The sequence below is a fragment of the Accipiter gentilis genome, chromosome 24 (genome assembly GCF_929443795.1).
Source record: "Accipiter gentilis chromosome 24, bAccGen1.1, whole genome shotgun sequence".
Lineage (NCBI taxonomy): Eukaryota > Metazoa > Chordata > Aves > Accipitriformes > Accipitridae > Astur > Astur gentilis.
This window is the reverse complement of record NC_064903.1, coordinates 17,583,816-17,602,843: the sequence shown is the minus strand read 5'-3', so window position 1 is coordinate 17,602,843 and position 19,028 is coordinate 17,583,816. Positions and strand designations below refer to the sequence as shown.

Below are 19,028 nucleotides of genomic sequence, written 5' to 3'. Positions count from 1 at the left end.
ACAGCCCGGTAGCTAATAACCACCAAGGGAAGGAGGTCTCTGGGAAGTACGGTCCTCGGTGGCCCTGCCTGCTCCAGTGGGGTGAGGTGCAGCTCTGCCCATGCAGGTCCCGACGTGTCCGATCTGCTGGTGGGTGCGCCGAGGCCAGGCGTGGTGCCCAGCAGCGGTACTTGCCTTGGGGAAACGTCCCCAAAAATGAGGTGGTGGTGAGTGGCACCCTCCCATGAATCTTGGGTTTGTCGAGAAGCACAAAGAAGAGACGCAGCAGCAACTGCCCTGGGGAGACCCATCTTCTCTCTACTGATGCAGAAAGTAAATGGTATCAATAGCATTTTCTGCAGGGACAACTGGAGCTAGCTGGGTGATAGAACCGTGCTTTGCATTTAAGCATTTTTATATTATCTAGCATATCCTTCTTTTCAGGTTTCCAGAGGAGCTGTCTCAGGAGGGTCTGGTTAGACAAAACCTAGTTTCTGCTTCCATGAGCATTTTCATGGTGCCTCAGCCTGGGCTGCGACTGCATTTGTTGCAAAGTGGTGACACAGAAGCGTGTGTGAGTTTTGCATGTCTGCAGCCCACTTTCAGTGGTGCTTATTTGGGGAACCTGTGGCTGCCGGCATGGACAGCAGCAGCTCTCTCCATGGCATGTGTCCTTCTAAGCCTGAAGGAGGGAGGGAGGGAGGCTGCACTTGTCTGAGCTTTGCAAAAGTTGATGATGGTTTGTACAGCACCAGGAGGAAATGAAGAGATGTTTCAGCGAGTGCCTGCGAGTATAGACCTACACCGGGGCATGGCTGGTCCCACCTCCTCACACCAACATTGCTTTGCACAATCAGATTTTTTCCTGATATCTGTGCGTGGGCTGAAATTTGGAAGGTAGGAGAGAGACTACTGCTCTTTTGAGAAGAGGAGTGGGAAGAGCATTGCTTGGTCAGTGCTACAAAAGCTGCCAAGCCCTCCTGTGTACAGCACATCACCAAGCTTTCCAGGCAGTAGGAAGACCTGGAGGACATCCTGGTGGACAGGACCATTGGTGAGGCTGCTGGCCCCTCCGGCTGCCCCCACGGCCCTGCTGTGCTTTCTCCCACTTCTTTACACTTCGCTTTCTGCCCACTGGCTGGGCTTAGCCAGGAATTACACTTTATTTTTTTAACCCCACCTTGCTCCTCTCGACCCCCAGGAGAGGATAGGGAAGGCGACGTTGACTCTGTGATCTCCTCTGAGAGCCCTTGACTTGTCCCTCAGATGTGGACAGGGCAGGAGATCCCCCATGGCAAGCTGGTCTTAAGATGCACAGGTATCTCTCCTGCTGTACATCCACTGTTGTACTTTATTAATAAAAACTCACTTGTGTATTTTTTTTCCACCCTATACGAGCCTTTCCAGGGGAGTGTGAACCATTGTGGGTCTCACCATCATTTCCAGCTTTCAGGTGCAGAGATCTTCCTCATGCCTGCAGCGAGGATGCCCCACGCACCGAGGGGCAGGACAGGGAAGGGGAGCCCGGTCCTGAGGTACTCCATATATCAGGGAGCACAAGGTGGTACAACCCAGCAGAGGCCAGGCCTGACGAGGGAAAACAACATAACAAAGAGACCGAGATTTGTGATTGTGTGAAAAACATGATGGCTCTTTGTCCACTCCTTTACTCACCCCAAGTTACAGAAGGACCCAGGGAGTGGTTTTTGAGAGAGCATCCCAGACACTGGAATTTGAACATTGATTTAGGACTGTAAAGGCAATTAAGTGCAAGTGTGAGTGATCCTTGCTAACAGGTGTTTTGCAAGGCAAATGCAATGGGTCACATCCTGCGGAATGCCTGCAGGTGCTCCTCATTCCCTGCCAGCCTCCCTGTACATCCCATCACGTGTTGTAAGGCATATATACAGCCAGGGCAAGCCCAGGGCTTGCCTGGGGATAGAGCTTGAGATTTGGGTTGGTGAAGGTGCCACCTTTCACAGGTGGCTCTCCCCTCACTCTTCTGGACCAAAGGTAAAAAAATTAATAAAAATTTCCTTGCCCCACAGCAGCGGTGGCTGGTGGTGGAAGTGAGCAGCTGCTGCTCCTTGTCTTTGCCATCCCTTGGGATAGGGCTGGAAGTATCCCAAATGTGCTGATAAGGCAGAACTAAGATGTGGGGCTCCTTCTCTGGTTACACTGCTGCTGAAAGCTGGTTACAGTATGTATATACTTAAATAAATATATATGAGTGAGGTTAGTGGATTTTAAACCTTGGAATGGGTGTTTGGGCTGATAAAAGCCTGGAGTAGATTTTTTTTTTTCTTGAGCTTGAGAATTTGATTGTTATGTACACTTTCTCATGCTTGCAGCTCCTACCCTCTGACTCAGGTGGGCTGGGTGCCAGTATGCTCTTGTGGCAGTTTCCTAGCCAAGTGAGAAAAAGGAAGTGTTGGGAAATACTTTTATTTTTCTGGGTAAGCACCCTAGGGCACAGATGATTTCCTTGAGATCATTCAAAATATTGAGCTGAAAAATACTAGCATGTGATATCAGGCAGCTTTCACCCCCCTCTAGCTCTCAGAGGCTGCATATATTGAATAATGAATAACCAAGCACAGGGTTTCTTTTGGGGTTTTGTTATCGGTTGTAGATCCTCTGTTGTATTACATTAAAAATGAGAGCTGAAGTGTTTGCAGTCATGTATTCTGCAGAATTTTTAGAAAAAACAAGGCTTAATTAGGTGAGAGTAACTCCCCAAGCTTCTCCTGATTGTTATAAAAGAGGCTATTAAGACTTTGCAGGGAAAGAGAAGATAACAAGGACTGGAAATTAAGAAAATATGAAAACTTTCCCTTTCTAGGTTAAATGAGCCTTGTTGGAGACATTATTGCTGGCAGGAGGAGGAAGGATATAATCAAATTTATTTAATGGATGTATTTGTCTCGGGGCACAAGGGAATGTGCTGGAATACAAGGTATATAGATTTGTCACATCATGTACCAAATATACTCGCCTTTTTTCCCCCCTGTTATAAAAAGCTTGTTTTTAAAAAGGGGAATTCTGTTAACTAAAATTGGTAGTCTTTCTCTTTCACAAATGATCACTCTAAGTTGCTGCAGATTTGAATAGCTTATTTCAGACTATAAGGGGAAAGTGCCTCTTGAGAAAGACTATCAGTGTATTAATTAGAAGGGCTTTTGCTACAGAATATCACTGGAAATGGGATCAAGAGCCAATTTATTAAACAAAAGTTTTCATTTTAAAGTCTTGTGCAGCAGTCACAGCTCAGGGCTTGTCTGTGAGAGAACTTTGACCTTATTAAACTGTATTTGTATTTCAGTGCAGCTGGGTTTAGTCAGACTCTAGCCCAAATCCCTGACCTGTGATGTCTCTTTCTTGCTACCCAAGCTGTGCTCTGCATTAGACTTTACAACCCACTTTTGATGCATAGTGCAGCTGTAGGAAGATGTTTTGGGGGTGATTTTGTGTAGGTCTTTTGCTGTTTGGGGTTTTTTTGCTGGGCTTGTGTTCATAGATTGCAAGGTACAACTGCTGCACAACCTTGCAGCTACCAGCATCTGAACCCTGTGCCCTGCTCCAGCAAAGAAAGCTGCTGGTGGAGTGATAAATTGATTTAAAATGGACTTGAGGTAGAGAAAAGCATGTCCGAATCCCCTTGCTCGACGTACACTGCAGTGTGGATGCTGCTGCTGAGTCAACTCCGTAGTGCTCAGTGCAGGCTCTGAACTTGCCTCTTCCTGCTGGGGAAAGCCCAGAGCTCTCCTCGGGAGGTCCCTGCTGCAGGTTGTGACTTCCCAGAGGAAGTCATAAGTCCAAAGCATTGCTTTTTGGCACAGGCTGTGAGGCAGGACTTTGGAAACTGTCACTGTGTGATGCTCTCCACTGGTGTTTGTCAAACTGTGCTGATCCGGGGGGTACGGGATGCACAGGCTCCGAGGGAAGTACAGAGGCATGCCTCCATGCAAACCCCTCCGCAGACAGTTATTGGTTTCCTTTCCGCATGGGTGTTTTGCACTTATGATGCAATCTCTCCTTGTAACAACCTTGATATTGTGCTAGCTGGCCTGTCCCAGCTGAGACCTAATTTTCCCAGGCAGGTGGGTGCTAGAGGAAGATGAAGCCTACACCCTCTCCTGGTGAGGGGCTATGAGAAATACACAGAGATGACAGGAGTTAAAGGCCATATGTAGAACTTCCAGATGCAGCGTTTGTGTGGCTTTGGCCATTTTCAGAAGGCAAACTCCTGGTTCCATGCCTGTTGGTCAGCCCATGCAGGCAGGGTAAGCCAAGACCACTGCAGGGTGGATTTGAAAGTCTCAGATGTGAACAGACAGGGATTCTGTCTTGACATCTGCTGGCAAAAATGTTTCATAAGAAATGAGAACAACACTTGTCAATGAATTGGTGAAGGATCTGCCCCGTTCAGGAGAAGGGAAGGCAAAAAATGGTGTTGTCAGCTGCTCCTCGGCATTCCCCCAAGGAAGGCAGAGAATGGCTCCCAGCACATATCAACGTACCTGTGGGCAAGGACAGAGCCCTGCCAGTCTCTGTGGAGTGCCATGACTGCAGCAGCCCTGAGCATGAACTCGGACTTTCCCAGATGGAGATGGCCCGGAGATGGTTCTTGGGAGGGAAAAAGTAGCTTTGAAAGTACATGGCTGTGGTGGTGGTCAGCAGCGAGTGCCCTTTCCCTGATCCTCTTCCCCAGTGTGAGCAGGAGCTTCACAAGCAGCAAGTCAATAGGGAGGTCATGCCCTTACAATAAATTATCTGTCTATCTAAATAGTTGGATTAACAAGATCTACTTCAAGCCATCACAACATTAGAGATAAATCTGTAGTACTCGTCAGGAGGTGGGATGGGCCTTGAAGAGAAGTAACGCATCTCCATTGACTTCATACTCCACCAGATATTATAAAAATCCATAAAATGTAAGACATGGCAAGCCAATTGCATGTTGTTCCAAAGACAGCTGTCCTCCTCTAACTGGCCACACGGTGGCAGAAGAAGCAAAGAAGATTGAAAAAATAAGTGTTTCTTTAAAAAAAAAAAAAGGCCGTGAGGGCTAACATGGGGTTAGTGGGGAGGGAGGCTGGCTCTTGCCTCCTGTTAAGCTACCTACCAGGGATTGAGGTTCAAAAGCCTCCATTGCTGTGAACATTTAAAAAAAAAAGTTACGGGAAATGCAAACTATTTTGTGAAAGGATCTGATGGACTGTCCCAGGTTATGAGTAGTTCACAGCAATCTGTTCATGCCCTGGTTGGCAGTCTGCTGAGAGCTTGGCTGATGTCCTGGATAACTAGTTTCTGATGCTGGTTGAAGTGGTGATGGGTCCCACCTGAGCTGTATTGTGCAAAATTCTCTTTGGGACCTGCCCCTCGTGGTCCCCTAGCCATGGACAGGGCATGCCTGGATGCAGGATGGAGTCCCTGCTGGCTCCGTGCCGGAGGGCCCTTTGGTACTGCCTGTGCCATGTGTGTTATCTGCATGGGGACCAGCTGTTTGTGGCATTCAAAGGTGCATTAAAACCAGATTCCATTGTAAAAGACCTGTGAGCTGATAGAGTTGCTACCAGATCAGCAGCTGAATCATGCAGGCTGTTTCATGGTGTGAAAAAGCCCAGTCAGGGCTGCTTTGCTTCCTCTCTGTGGGATGGTTTCTGCTGAGATAGGGGTTTCGCTGCTCCAAGGCTACTGTGTCAGCAGCAAAAGGGGAGGATGACAGTTGCCTTGATTTCTCCAGTGAAATCATGCCTTTGGCTGTGTGGGCTAAGTAGGGAGACAGATTGATTGAAGCAGTCTGGTCCGTGGCAGAGGACTCTGGTTCTGCTCTGGCTGAGTACGAGAGACCAAATGCTTGCCTGTACCTGCTTCCCAGCTGTGCTGACTTGCTTGGATTTGCTTCATCTGGGAGCTCCCTGGAAGAGGGTACTTCTCTGAAACCACATCCACTGTTGGCAATACATTAAAGATAATTACCTATCTAAAGCTTAATTCTGTATCACAGTCTAAGTCTTGCATTTTAGTTGTAACTCCAGCAAACTTTTAAAAAATGAAGACAGCAGCATTTCAAACTAAACTGGATAGGGGCTGCAATTTGTACAGCATGGAAGTCATAAAGACAAGTGTAGCTGTGTGGTTCCTCTCTTCTGGTGAGACCAAGTTCCCTTCTTACCAGTTAATGTGGGTGAGAGATGAGGACTCACTGGACCTGCAGGAATAGATTGTAGAAGAGAAGAATATAAGTTGTGTGGGTTTTGTTTCTTTTTTTTTTCTACTGGGCCAGGTCAGCCAGGCTGCCTTGGCCTTTGGAAACACGCAGGTGCCTGGCCCCGAAAGTTGGTGGTTCGTTGGGCATCATTGATCTGTTCAACACCCACCATGGAGCACTGCAGCAGGAAAAATGTCTGAGAACAGCAGCTCCCTCCTCTAGCCAACACAAACAGGCTAGGAAAACATAGAAAAGTATCAAAAAAGCAGTGCAAAAGCTGCAGTATAGTGTTGATCTAAGTTTAGTTCTGTTATTATTTTGTGGGTAAGGGAAGTCTAAAGCTAAACTGGTTAGGCATTATATTAAGATGTTTAACAATTTCCATTCATTATTTTAAAATGTGTTTAAAATTGCCTGACATTGTTTTCTGGTTTCCTCTGTTGTGGTTAGGCTTTTGTGTGGAAAGGTAAGTAACAGCACAGCTGCATGGAGAATAGCTGCATGGAGTGGAAAGGTTGCACTCGGGATTCAGAGGAGTGCTGGCTGTCCCCTCGGGAACGCTCCGTGGGGATGTGGGAGCCTTCACTGAGCCACGTACTGCTGTCCTGGGATAACTGGGGTTAAAAAAAAACAAACAACAAAACCCCCCCACTCAAGTAGGCTCCTGCCTGTCTAACACCTGACTGCTATTTTGGTGGGGCCCAGGGCAGGCTTTCTGTGAGAGCTTAGATATATCATACTGTGTAAAACTGCCAGACAGTTGGTGCTTAAGTAGAGCAAATGTGACTGGTTTTAGCCTTAGTAAAATCAATAGGGTATTATTCTTGCTTTAAAAATGCTGAGTGAAAAATCTCTGTGCGTTTTCCAGGTCTCTGGAAGCCCGCAGCTGCTCTCTGGGCCCAGTCGTGGTGCAACAAGGCGAGTTTTGCTCAGTTTCCAAGGAGAAGCCTGCGTTAAAATGGGAGCAACGCAGGCTGCCGAGATGACGGGGTCTCCTGGGTGTTGGGGTCGAGCAGCCTGCCTGCTGCCGGAGGTCCTCGGGGCTGTCGGCAAGGGACGGCACCAGGAAGGCTGTTCCAGAGGATATTGCTCCAGAAAAGGCTGTTTTATTACCAGTGTCAACGGAATCGAAAACTGTAGGGTTTTGTGAGGCTACATCTCATCTTTCTCGAGTTCAGTGGTTTATGTAGAAACAAATATTCTCATGCTCCGTGCCCTCTGGACTGGGGAGATGTTCCCTGGAGGAAGCTGTTCCAGGTGAGTGTTGCTCCTCTTCACGTGTTACCCCAGCCCAGAGGGAAGAAGATACAGGTTTGCCCTCTGTGCTGCTGAAAGGCTGGAGGCTCTGGGGAAAGCTGGGCAGTTCTGGGCTGAGGGGCTGCAAAATGTCCCCGGGGGTTCGGCTGGACGTGCTGGCGGGGAAGGCTTAGCCACCCAGAGCAGCGCCTGAGGAGCGCTCTCCTGGGGATGTGCCTGGGAAGAGTTTGCAGAAGGGAAAAATACCAAGGGGCTTGAAGCACCTTTGGTGGTCTGTCACGACTCGGAAAGTGCTCCAAGGTGTGTTTATTGGTGTTTGCTTGAGCATCGCGGCAGGACCGGACTTCTGCACCAAGAGGGGTACTGGGAGGCCTGCGACACGGGTGAGAGGGGACCTGGATCGAGGACAGAATTGTGCCCGGTGTCCAACCGTGGCTCCAGAGAGGGGCTGGGAGGCGGGCAGAAGGAGGTCTAACTAACCCAAAGGCTCTGGGGCTCAGAGGGCCGCGGGGACGAGGCTTCTCTCAAGCCCCAGCTGCAGCCCGTCCCCTCACGCCTCGCTCCCGGGCCGGCCCTCGGCCTCCTCCCTGGGGCCGCTTTCCCTCAGGCGAGAGCCGGCCACACCTCCGCCGCCTTCCCGCCCTTCCCCGCCGGCTCGCCCGGCGGTGTCCGTGAGGCGGGCTCCCCCCGCCGGCCCCCTCCCGGCACTACAGCTCCCAGGCTGCTCCGGGGCAGGCGGTGGCCCGCCTCCCCGGCGATCGGCGGGACAAAGGCGGGGGCGCGGGTGGTGGTAGGGGGGGTGGGGGGGGTGGAAGTGCCGCCAGCTGAGGGCGGCCGAGCCAAGCCGGGCCGGGCGGCGGGGCCCCGCGGCGGGCATGGTGCGCGGCCGGCGGCGCGGCCGGCGGGGAGCCTAGGAACCGAACCGAAGCGGGCCGGGCCGAGCCGGGCGATGCGGCGGTGAAGGGCGGCGGGGCCGGGCGCCGCCGCGATGCTCCGCCGCAGCCTCAGCCGCCTGGTGAGTGCGGGGCCGGAGGGGGGGGGGGGCGGGGGGAAAAGTTCTGGTGTTTTGGGGTTGGTTTTTTGGGGTTTTGTTTATCTGGGGGGGGGTTTCGGGGTGGGGGACGGGGTCGCGGCCGCAGCGCTCCCGCCCCGCTCCTGCCGGCGAACCGCAGCGGCAGCTCCCCCCGCCCTTGCGAAACCTCAGGGGTAGGGCCCTGCCCGCGCTGCGGCTCTTCACCAGAAGTTGCCTTTGCTGCGAGAGCCCAAACCTGTTTGGGGTTCCCCCCCCACAAAAAAAAAACACCCCAAAACCTGGTGGAGGGGAGTTCCCAGTCCCTAGAAGTGTGTCCCCGAACCCGCCTGGTTATAGGCCAGGCGAGGTGCAGGGCAGTTGTCGAGGTGCCGCCCGCTGCTTTTCTACAGGCTTCCTGTCCCCAAATACGTTAAAAAAAAAAAACAACCCACCACCCTCCCGGTGCCACATAAGCTACTTAGAGATTTCATTTCACCGTGACCTCATTGCTTGGCCTGAACTCTGTAATTACTCATATTTTTTTCCCCCCTCTTCCACAGCAAGTGTGGTAAAACCAGTGTTTTAACATAATTTCGGGAGCTTCTGTTTATTTAGCAGTGTCATTTATTGCGCAGTGCGTAGTTAACAAAAGTTCCTCAAGTTTAAACAGCAGGCATCTGTTGTTAGTGCAGCGTATGCACCCGTGGAGGTTCAGGAGCTGTTTCCTGAGGCACGTTGCACCTCTTGGCGCCGGGTTACCTGCCAGAATAATGGGCTCTGCCTGCGGCTGCCCGCAAGGCCAGAACCGCTGGGAGATGTATTTTCCTATTCACTTTTAGTTTTTGAGCGAGCTGTTTGTGCTTCCAGCACAAGGGACTCTAATCTCCTTTTTAAATCTGGAGGTAGCTCTGCAGCAGTTCTGGGGAAAAAATGGTTAATTTTCCCCTTTGTAGGCTTTGGGCTAGTCGTGTAGAGAACACACCAACTGCAAGTATTGTTTTGCAGCCTGAGGGAACAAATAAATGTATCAGATCAGAATCTCAGGGCACTGAGATTAGACTTTGATGACTTTGAATTTAGCTCTGCCTTGTGTTACGTGCTTCCTACCCTGCCCTTACGGGAGGCTTTTTCTTTTTCTAAAAGTTGTATCGGGAAGCATTTTGGGTATGAAGCATCTCAGCTGAGTTCAGCTATAAAGTGTTTTTAGGTGGCTGCTTCCCATGAGCAGGAACCTACGGAGGTGCCTGCCTGGGCTCTGGCTCCAGCATCCTCCTCATGCGTGAAGCATGACCTCTGCCTGTGCTACCCTGTGGTCCCGCACCGGCTCCGTGCCACCTCTCACAGTCCCTCGGCATGGGAAGGGGATGTGCTGCTGGGGTGTGATCTCCACGGCAGTGGAGAAGAAACAGTCCTGAACGCTGAACCCAGGTATTTTTAACTGCTCTGTTCAGAGCTGAACCGTTGTAGCCTGTATTTGGAGGGTTAGAGGTAGTTTTCTGGTTAGAGGAACAACTCTGCTCTGGGGGACCAGGGCAGTGCCCCAGGGCGACTGCAACATTGCTGTGGGTTGTTGGATACTTTTTTCATCTACTGGCTTTGCAAGCGGCATTTGGGCAGCAACAAGCTGTGTTTGTTATCGGGCTGGTGCAGGTGGCACAGACAGGTCCGCTAGCCTTGGGCAGATAGCAGCTCCCGCAGTGCTGCTGCGGCTCTGCCACATCCCCAGCCCTGTGGGTCTCCCAGGAGCTGGCTGGGTTTGGGTTGGTCCCCCCTCCTGCTCCGTGGGAGGAGAGGACAGCCCACGCCGATCTCCGTGGAGGTATCCCCAGGCTGCCGTCTTGCCCTCGGTCCTGTATGGGTGGCATGGGGCTTCAAGCGTTGCTCATCTTGTGGCAGTGGCGTTGCAGAAAATTCACTGCAGTTATTAAAGGCTGCAGATTATCTGACACCAAGATCCTGTAGGGCTACTCAGACAAATGTTGTCACCTCTCCGCTGCGTGGTCTCTGCCAGAGGCTCATAAATACCAACGGATATTAAAAATCCTGTTTTCAGATGTATTTCACAGCTTAGGCATGATGAATGTGCCTTGCCCTATCAACATGACTGTTATGTGGCTCTGTTTTTGCCTCCTGTAAACTTTTTTTTATCCTGGATAGGGTATGAAACGGGATGATAAAAAAGAGCAAGAAGGGCAGAGTGGCGTATGTGGGTCTGCTTTGCTACCGTGGGGGTACAGGCTGATGCCCTCTGCAAAAACAACTGGATTCTGAACTTCAATTTACACCACTGAAGTCATCCCTGCTGAAAGAAGAGTGGGGCCAGGATTGCTGTGGGGAGGCGGGATTGAATTGCCATGGTTAATCCACTTTCAGGAGATACTGTCAGCTTGAAATATAACTTTAATTCTTTTTTTGGTAGATGGATTCTGGCATTGGAGTCTTATTTTTAGCCTTATGCTACTCATATGGCTGTTGTGGGGAGATGTGGGAGTAGAGTGGGGCAGTGTGTTGGTGACCAGGGGAGGGTTTGGGTCCATCTCCTTGTGCTGGGCTCCCCACAGGACTGGGGTGAGCAACTGCCCACTTCCAAACTCACTTGGCAGATGCCTGGGAAGCGCTGGTCCCTGTGTCGTGCGTCAAAGACAGTGTGCTTTTTTTCCTTAATTACTTTTCTTGGGTTCTTGTGAAGCAGGCAGACAGCCGTACTTCAGGGCCACCGCTACGCACCACAGCTCTGCCGATGCTGCAGGGCCGGTGCCGATTCAGGCTGTTGTAAGAACTAAGAAAGAAGTGCAGAACGAAAAGTTACCGATGCCCCCGTTGTTTTCAGTTTTCCCCCCGTTTGTATTTATTTAAGGCCAGGAGCTGTTGCCATGCTCGCGATGTAGGAAGGCTGCAGGGGGGGGAAGCACCCCGGGGTGCGCTCCCATCTATCAGGGTGCCTGGTGCTGTCTGAGCCCGCTGGCTGGTGCTTGCCTGTCACGGCATTCCTGCCTTGGTCTCTTGCCTTTGCGGTTAGTGTGGGTCCTTGCTCTGGAATTTTCCTATTCCTGTGTAAAACCCAGGATAAGTAAGAAAATAACAAACAGTCCGTAACCGGGAGCAAAATTCTTTGTTTTCTGTGTTTGTGTAGTGTACAACAGGACCTTAGTTGTGTTATTCCCTTTTAATTAAGTACCTTGGGGCCTGATCCTCTTTGCAGCCTGTGCCCTGGTAAATCCCCCGTGTTTAGCAAGTGCTGGGCTGGTTCTGAGCTGCTGGCTCAAGAATGTTTGCTTGACGTTAGGGGAAAGAAGATGCCTCTTAGATGGGCGTGCAGTGCTTGTCCCTGGGTTGGACTTGTGTTGTGATTCGGTGCCTTTGCCTTGTCGTAGGCCAGTAATGATGTTCCCTTGCTCGTCTTCTCCTGGGGTCTCCATCCCTCTCTGCTGCGTGACTGCCAGCGATGGGGGTACACCCAGGTTGGTTATGGGGCTGTGTGGGGTCTCCTGCCCTCCGCTGTCCTCCTCTTCCCAGGACTTGCCAGCTCCTCTGGGTCAGGACCTGTCCCTTGGTGTCCCCGCTGGAACACCTCAGGCTTGCCCGCTTCCCAGCAGAGGAATGGTAAGGAAAGCGAAGGGGGTTTGTTTTGTGCAGCCCTAAACCCAAGGAGCTGTCTTTGTAACAGGCCGTTACTCTTTGTTTGCATGCTTAGTGCTGCTTTCATGTGGAGCTTTTCCATCTGGGGCTTGTTTTATCTAATTAAAAGAAAAATAAAATTGTGTGCAAACCACCACGAGGCAGGGTTGCAGGGGACAGGCACTTGAGACCAAACTTTAATGTCACCTGTGGCTTGTCACCTCTGGGGGGGGCTGCCCCAGCCAGGCTCCCTGGGCACTGCTTCGCTGCTTGCTTTGCATGCCCTGGCTGTGCCCGCTGAGCCGCTGGTGTTCTGCCAACAGCAGGGAAGGGTTTCTCTCATTAAAGTGCTTGCAAGTGTCACAAATTTCCTTTCCAAATCCTTACCCTTCCCGAAGCGGTGGGGAGACTGATCCTGTCCCTGTGGGTGGGGGCTCATGTGCGTACAAGTGGTGCCTGGTGTGAGATTCAGGGCTCCATTTGGGCTCTGATGTAGTTTTGCAAAGCCCCTTTGGATTTTTTGAAGGTCAGCTCACCCCAAGTGCCCCCCAGCCCCATGCTGCTGAGGAGGGGGCTCTGGGTCAGGATGCCCCACGGCAGGCAGAGCCATCAGCAGGACCAGTGCGTAGTGGTTTGTCCCCTCGTGTCCCCAAAGCCCCACATAGCTGCTTCAGGGAGGAACAGAGGCAGGAGGAAGGCCTCGGAGAAGGCATGTGTTGACTCGAGAGGTGTGTGCCGGAGATTAGGGAGATGACTCAAGCTTGGGGAAGAGTGGGGCAGGTGGTGATGCTCAGCTCTGTGGGGTAGGTCCTACCTGGCACTCTGCAGGACAATACTCCCATTGAGACCTATTCAAATGGCAGAAAATGGCCCAAAGTTGCTTTTTAGAAGGGAAATGAATTGCTGTTGGCAATGAGGAGTAGGTGAGGAGGGGCAGGGGTGGGTAGGGAGAGCCACTGGAGCACACCTGGACCCTGCCCGACTCGGAGCGGGGGGGGGGGGGGGGGGGGAAATGCTGGAGTATGTCTTGTGGGATATGTCTGAGCCTGGGGTGGAGGATGCTGATTTACACTCCCATCTTTAGTTTTTGCAGCAAATGTGTAATAAAGTCTATTTTGGGATGCAGAGCACATCTGCGATTTTCTTTCACGCTTGCTTTTTTTAAGAAAGTGTGAACCAAACATTACAGTGTGTGACTGCCGTTCCTATTCTAATAAGAAGAGCATAGGTGGAGTTGGAAGCCTTGAGAATTGCTTTTTTTTTCTTCCCCCAATGCAGCCATGTTAACACCTTGAGATTGAGGCTGTGTCAAATACCTTGTACCTGACTGCCAACTTCTGCAAGAAGCGTTTTGCTTTCATTAATGTGACAAAAACCTGCAAGCAGCAAAGGTTGGGGCTGGGGTGTCTCTGTGACACCGGGTGGCAGTTCTGCTTGGAGAAATCCTACACTTCAAAAGAGTGTGGATTTTAATGAAGCGACTTGAATTTTTCATGAACGTTGCTGAGATTTATTTTGTAATGTGTATTTAACGTGACAAAGGTGTTTCATGCTCTCGGGGCCGGTTCCCCTATAGCAGCCGCAGGGCAGCCCATGCTTAACCACAGAGAAGACAATGGAGGCTCAAATTGAGAACCTGGAGCTGCAAGAGGCTCTTCCCTGGGGCTGCAATCCCTTATTGATGCCCCTGCCCTGGAAAATGGGGTCACAGGAGTTTCTCAAATTCCTGTAACCGTTTCTCTTTAATGTTGCAAAGCAGGCTCTTAAGTGTAGCTTTATTCGCAGTAGTAGCTCAACCATTTGGCTAAAAATAAATAAGAATCAAACAAAAAAAACCCAGCCTCGGACAAGCAGCTGCATGGAAATGTTCACATATCCAGTTAAAGTTTGGAGAGGTTAGAAATGGCTGTAAGGATGGACTGGAAAGCACCGGTCAAATGTTAATGATAAATGGTGCTGCCAATTAAACCTGTGGTGTGCAGAAACTTCTCTGTGGAGAATAACACATGTCTCGAGGCTGTATTTTATTCTTCACTCGAAACTGTTTTTTTGTCTCCAGTTGGTATTTTGCTAAGAATAATAATGACTGTCTGGGCTGTGTGGGGAAAGTTAGGAGCTGAACTGACTTGAGTTGCAGCTGAAGGCATGGCAATTTGCTTTTAACAATAAAAATTGTAAAAGCAAACAGGCTGTCTATTAATAGCAGGCTTTTCAGCCTTGCCTTTAATTTCATCCTGTTGCCTTTGGTTTATGTACTTCCTTTCCGATTAAAACTGCTGCTTTCTGGCTGTAACTGTTGATGTCCTCTCTAGTGGACAGATTTTTTTTTGGAAATGTTAGTTAAAAGCAAAGCTGGTGGAGAGTGTTACTGGAGTTTCTCAGCCAGAAGAAACCTTCATACCAAAATTAGTTGTTGTTCTGCCAGTGACCATGTTTCTTTAGCAATGGAGGTTGAGTCCCTGTGAGCCTCTTTCTCCCTCTTTCTCCATGCTCGCATCTCTTACCTGCAGCGGTGTGCAACAGAAGAACAGCCTTTGGCTGCTAATTCCTTGGGGTGTGGGACTCTGCATCCCCTTGGGGGACTTTAACCTGCTGAGAAAATGCAGGGGTGGCCAAGTTGGTGGACACCCCTTGTGATACCTGTGACCAAAATCTGCTCGCTGGAGGAGCTGGCATTGCAGCAGCAGGGGTAAGGGAGTCACCGAGCTGCTCAGCCCAGCTGGGGTGTCTGGGAAGGGTGAATTTTCCGAGCAACTTGGACACGGGGTGACAGAGTACACTATTAACCCATTTGCCTTTCCCTGAAAATGTTTGCTCAGGGGATTTTTCAAGGGAGTTTCCTGTATTTAGTTGTGTGTAGGCAGCGGGTGCTGAGGCCGGAGGTTCTCCTGTGCATCTCAGCCGGGCGCTTCGGTGGCCTTCTGCCCAAAAGTGTCCCCTGTCTGAGGGAACAGGTTAGGTTATGGAGGGGAGCAGGCAGCAGCTCTTGCCCTGTGCTGAGGCAGGCTGTCCTGAGGTGATCTTGGAAAATACCTTACTTACGGCTTTAGACTGAAATCTGCTTCTTGTTGCTCATCTCAGAAATATTTCTGTGCTGGCTGAGGTCTGGTGTTGGGAAGGATGGGCTGGTTTTTGCCTAGAAGGTTTTGCCGGTGCTATACATGGGGTGTTGTGGACTTTACCTGCCTGTGCTCTCCCCAGCCAGCAGACCTGCATCCAGACCTCAGCTTTGAGCTCTGCAGATGATGCATACCACTGCATGGGAGCTGGGAGAACCCTGCTGCTCATCGCCTGCAGCCTCTGCCCCCCTCCCCAGCTCCCTCATCTCTTGCAAGTAGATAATATCTACCCCCCCTATTTTAATTACCAGGCAATATTGAGGTTCAGTGGGGCTTTTTAGTGTTTTTTCCCTCATTCACCTGGAGATTTGCAGATTTCCTCTAACTTGTGGGGATCGTGCAGGTGATGGGCTGCAGGCAGGGCTGATCCCCAGCAGCTTGGGGTGCTGGGCTGTGGCTGTTTGCTGCCCACTGGTGATTAACCGCTGCTGCTCAGGAGCCTGATGCCGCTGGGTGGTTGATAGCAGCGAGCACTATGTGAAGGACGTGTCGGTGAAGCCTGCTGTGCTCAGACCGTGTTTTGCCTTTAGGGACACCGTGCCAGCCGGAAAGTGTCTCCTACTCATTGGAAATGAGTCATAAGGACACTGCTGCTCATGTTGCTGATGATTGTAGGCCATTTCTATTATTAATATTATTATTCAATAATTTAATAATCTATCTGTGGTAGTTTTGCTATCCTGTGACTCCCTGCACCCTTTCCGCAGGCTGGCTCTACGACCACGAGGCAGTCTCAGGTGCTTTTGGTGTAACTGTTATGCTACAGTTTGCTGAATTGCTTTGAATTATCCAACATCTGACCAGCGAGTTGTTCACCGATGTCTGCCTAAATTGGTTAACATTTCATTTGGGCAGTTAGTATTTTGCTTTTTGCAATAAAGTTGACTCGAAGACTTGTGCGTGGAGCTGTTACATGGATTGCCATCACCCTTTCGTGGTAGGAGAGCAATGCCGATACTGCCTGTACACTGCAGGGGATGGGCAGTAAGTGGCAACCTGTTTTAAAGCTTAGTTTAACCTTTCAAAGTTGGAAATGGAGACCAAAGGTAGCGAGGCAATTCACGATGTCTAAGTCAGGCTCACCAGCTGATGGAGCAGGTTGTGGGGTGCTGCCTGCCCGGGTGCAAGGGCTGGAGGGCAGGTATGTCTGTTTTGTGCCATAATTATCAGCGCCTGAATCATCCCGCTGTTGTCTGTGAATTTACTCGTGTGTCCGAAGGTCATGTGAAGCCGTGTACCCCATGGCTAACTTGTAGCCTGGGGAAACGGTGAAACGTTCCTGTTTTAACAGGTCTCCTCTGGCCCCTGCCCTCTCCCAGCTCCTGTCTGGCAGCAGCAGCAGCTGCTGGGTCAGGAAAAGATTGTTCTGCCCAGAGGCTGCAGCAACTTCAATATTAATGCATTAAATATGCATGTATGCAATATATACACATTAAATATGCATGTATGCTATATATATGTGCATTAAAATATTTATTTTTGCTTATGGGCTCTTTCTTGGGCTTAGCCAAAATCCAGGGAGCTGGTGGTTGGCACAAGGCACCACTTTGATGGCTGCAAAGTGCATTTGGCTATAGAGCTGCGTGTCTGCAGGTAGGGTGGTGGGGCTGGGTGGGGAGAGGAGCTGGTCATTACACTAAGGAGGGGCTCCTTGGTAGAAGGGAAGCAGTCCTGGGTTGTGCTTTCCCTCCCCTCCATCATTTTTCATGCTTTCATAGGGATGCTCACTACCATGGATGCTGCTCAGAACCAATAGTCCTTATGCAATTCCTTCTGCACGTGATTTGCAGTATGTCTTTCTCTCTCGCGTACCTGTTGCATCTTGCTGACTCCAGTCATTTTTTTTCCCAAAACTTTAGTAATTTGGGTTGAGATGGAATTCCAGCCGAAGCCAATTTAGTCTAAAAGCATGCCTACTCTCAACATCCAGCTGTAATTGATAGCATTTGTAGTTCAGAGATGTTTGTCCTGCTCTGCTTAATGAAAGCTTAATGTACTTATTTTTGATCCGGTTGTTTGTAAAGGGCTTTTTGTTTTCCTCCAGCAGAAAGGAGGGGTAAGCACCTGTGAGGCTATCGTAGCTGGGTATTTTGAGAGCAAATCGGGCTTGTTATTTTTGTTCACGACTTGAACAAGATTCCTGTTAACCTCCTTTGTGGCCTTGGATGAGCAATGATTTGCTGTGGGCTTTTTGCTCTGTGATTTCAGCTGAATTTTGCAGGATCTATAGGTGAAAGGGCCCTTGGTCTGGCCCTAGCCTTGCTTTCGTAGGGTGGTATGCAGAGGGCTTGGTAATTTCTAGCTGTGTATTTTCAAAGGGTCAGCAAGCAGTATTTAGGTCTGGCTTATCTTAAAGTATGCTGTATGCCCTTAGTGAGATTTTATAAGGCTATTAAAGTGAAAAACAGAGGCAATGCTAGCTTGATAGATGTAATTTGTTTGCAATATTGTGGCAAATGCACTGATTTGCAAAACAGAGGGATCCGATTTTTCTTGTACAGTAAAGGATCTAGAAAAGCTGAATAAGGTGTGCAACAGGCATGACTAGACAATTTGAAGCATTTCTTTGGTATGGCAATCCAAGATCTTTTCAGTGGTCATAAAAATTAAGTACTGCTAGACTGCAGTGACACTGTGCTCCTTCACCTGAGTCTCAATTGGCTTAAGGGGGGGGGGGGGGGGGAGAAATCTCACTGCTGAGAAATTAAATGTGGGGGAGAGGAAATCCACTTTATGAGCAGCCCTGCCATCTTTTAGTGTGATTTCTGTGTAATTCCTCCCCAGCATTCACACAAAGCCAAGCAGCTGCTGCCTGTAGGGACCAGGGAGTGATGTAAGGTCCTGAGTGCCACTCAGGGCTTGGGGGGGGGGGGGGCCTCGGGTTGTACTGGGGCACATGCTCAGCAGCAGCTGTGGTCTTATGGGGGCTGCAAAGCCAAGCTTAAAATGCAACATTGATTTTTTTTTTAAACCCCCCCCCCCCGCCTTGGCTTGCAGGGTGGTGTTTTGCATGCTGGTTTTCTTCACTCTGAGTTTTGGAAGGGGTTTTTTATTTAATTTCCCCCCTTCCGTCCAGCTCACCTTATCTTATAAATGTTTGCTCAGGGAGGGAACACAGTAAAATTAGCTGTGATGCCCAGAGGGTTGTCGTCCTCGTATCAGCCAAATTAATATGCGTCACTTCTGTGGGGCGGTTTCTTCCAGTGCAGTTGAATGGATGGAAGTGGGACTTTCCGCTTGACAAGTACCGTTCTGGTAAGTGCAGGGTGGGAAGATCAGATGTGCAGGGAGAGGAAACCTTGGCTGAAGGTGCTTGTCTTTGTGAGAGCAGGAACGCTCTTATCCCGGTGCCCATCTAGGGAACGTGGCTGGTGGGATGGTGGTGGCTGTGAGTCACATCCTGGGATGCTGGCCGCTTCTCCCACACAGGATGGGCTCGCTTCTGCTGCTGACGGTGCTGGGATGGACCACACTGAAACACTTTGTGTCCCAAGCCCAGCATCCCAGGGCCAGCTCAGACTTCGGCTCCGTCTCCCTGTGGATAAGCGGATTTCCCTCCTGATGCAAAACCTGGCTGCCGAGTTGCTCAGCACGGGTGCTCGGTCAGCCCCGGGCAGCGTGTGCTTTGCTGGAGCTGCTCTGCAGCTACGTTACCCCGTCCGGCGGGAACGTGAGCCAAAAGGATTTCCTGAAGATAAACAATTCTAGGCCACATGTTGAGGACTTCTCTCCTGACTGGGTGGATTGCACTGATCCGGTATCCTAGTGTAACTGTGCCTGCAGCCCCAAGGATAAATCTGTTGGTTACTGTAGTATCTGGAGATTAAAA

At 50.3% G+C, this 19,028-nt stretch overlaps 1 protein-coding gene across 4 annotated transcripts in view; it reads left to right on the top strand.

The window, feature by feature from the left end:
* Positions 1-8,310: 8,310 nt before the first annotated feature.
* Positions 8,311-19,028, top strand: part of ATP11C (ATPase phospholipid transporting 11C) — a 58,584-nt gene continuing 47,866 nt past the window's right edge. For all 4 annotated transcript variants that reach the window (XM_049827203.1, XM_049827204.1, XM_049827205.1 and 1 more), the window contains exon 1: positions 8,311-8,465. In XM_049827203.1, coding sequence (XP_049683160.1) covers positions 8,439-8,465 — 27 coding nt within the window. In that variant the 5' untranslated portion in view covers positions 8,311-8,438. The remainder of the gene's footprint in view (positions 8,466-19,028) is intronic.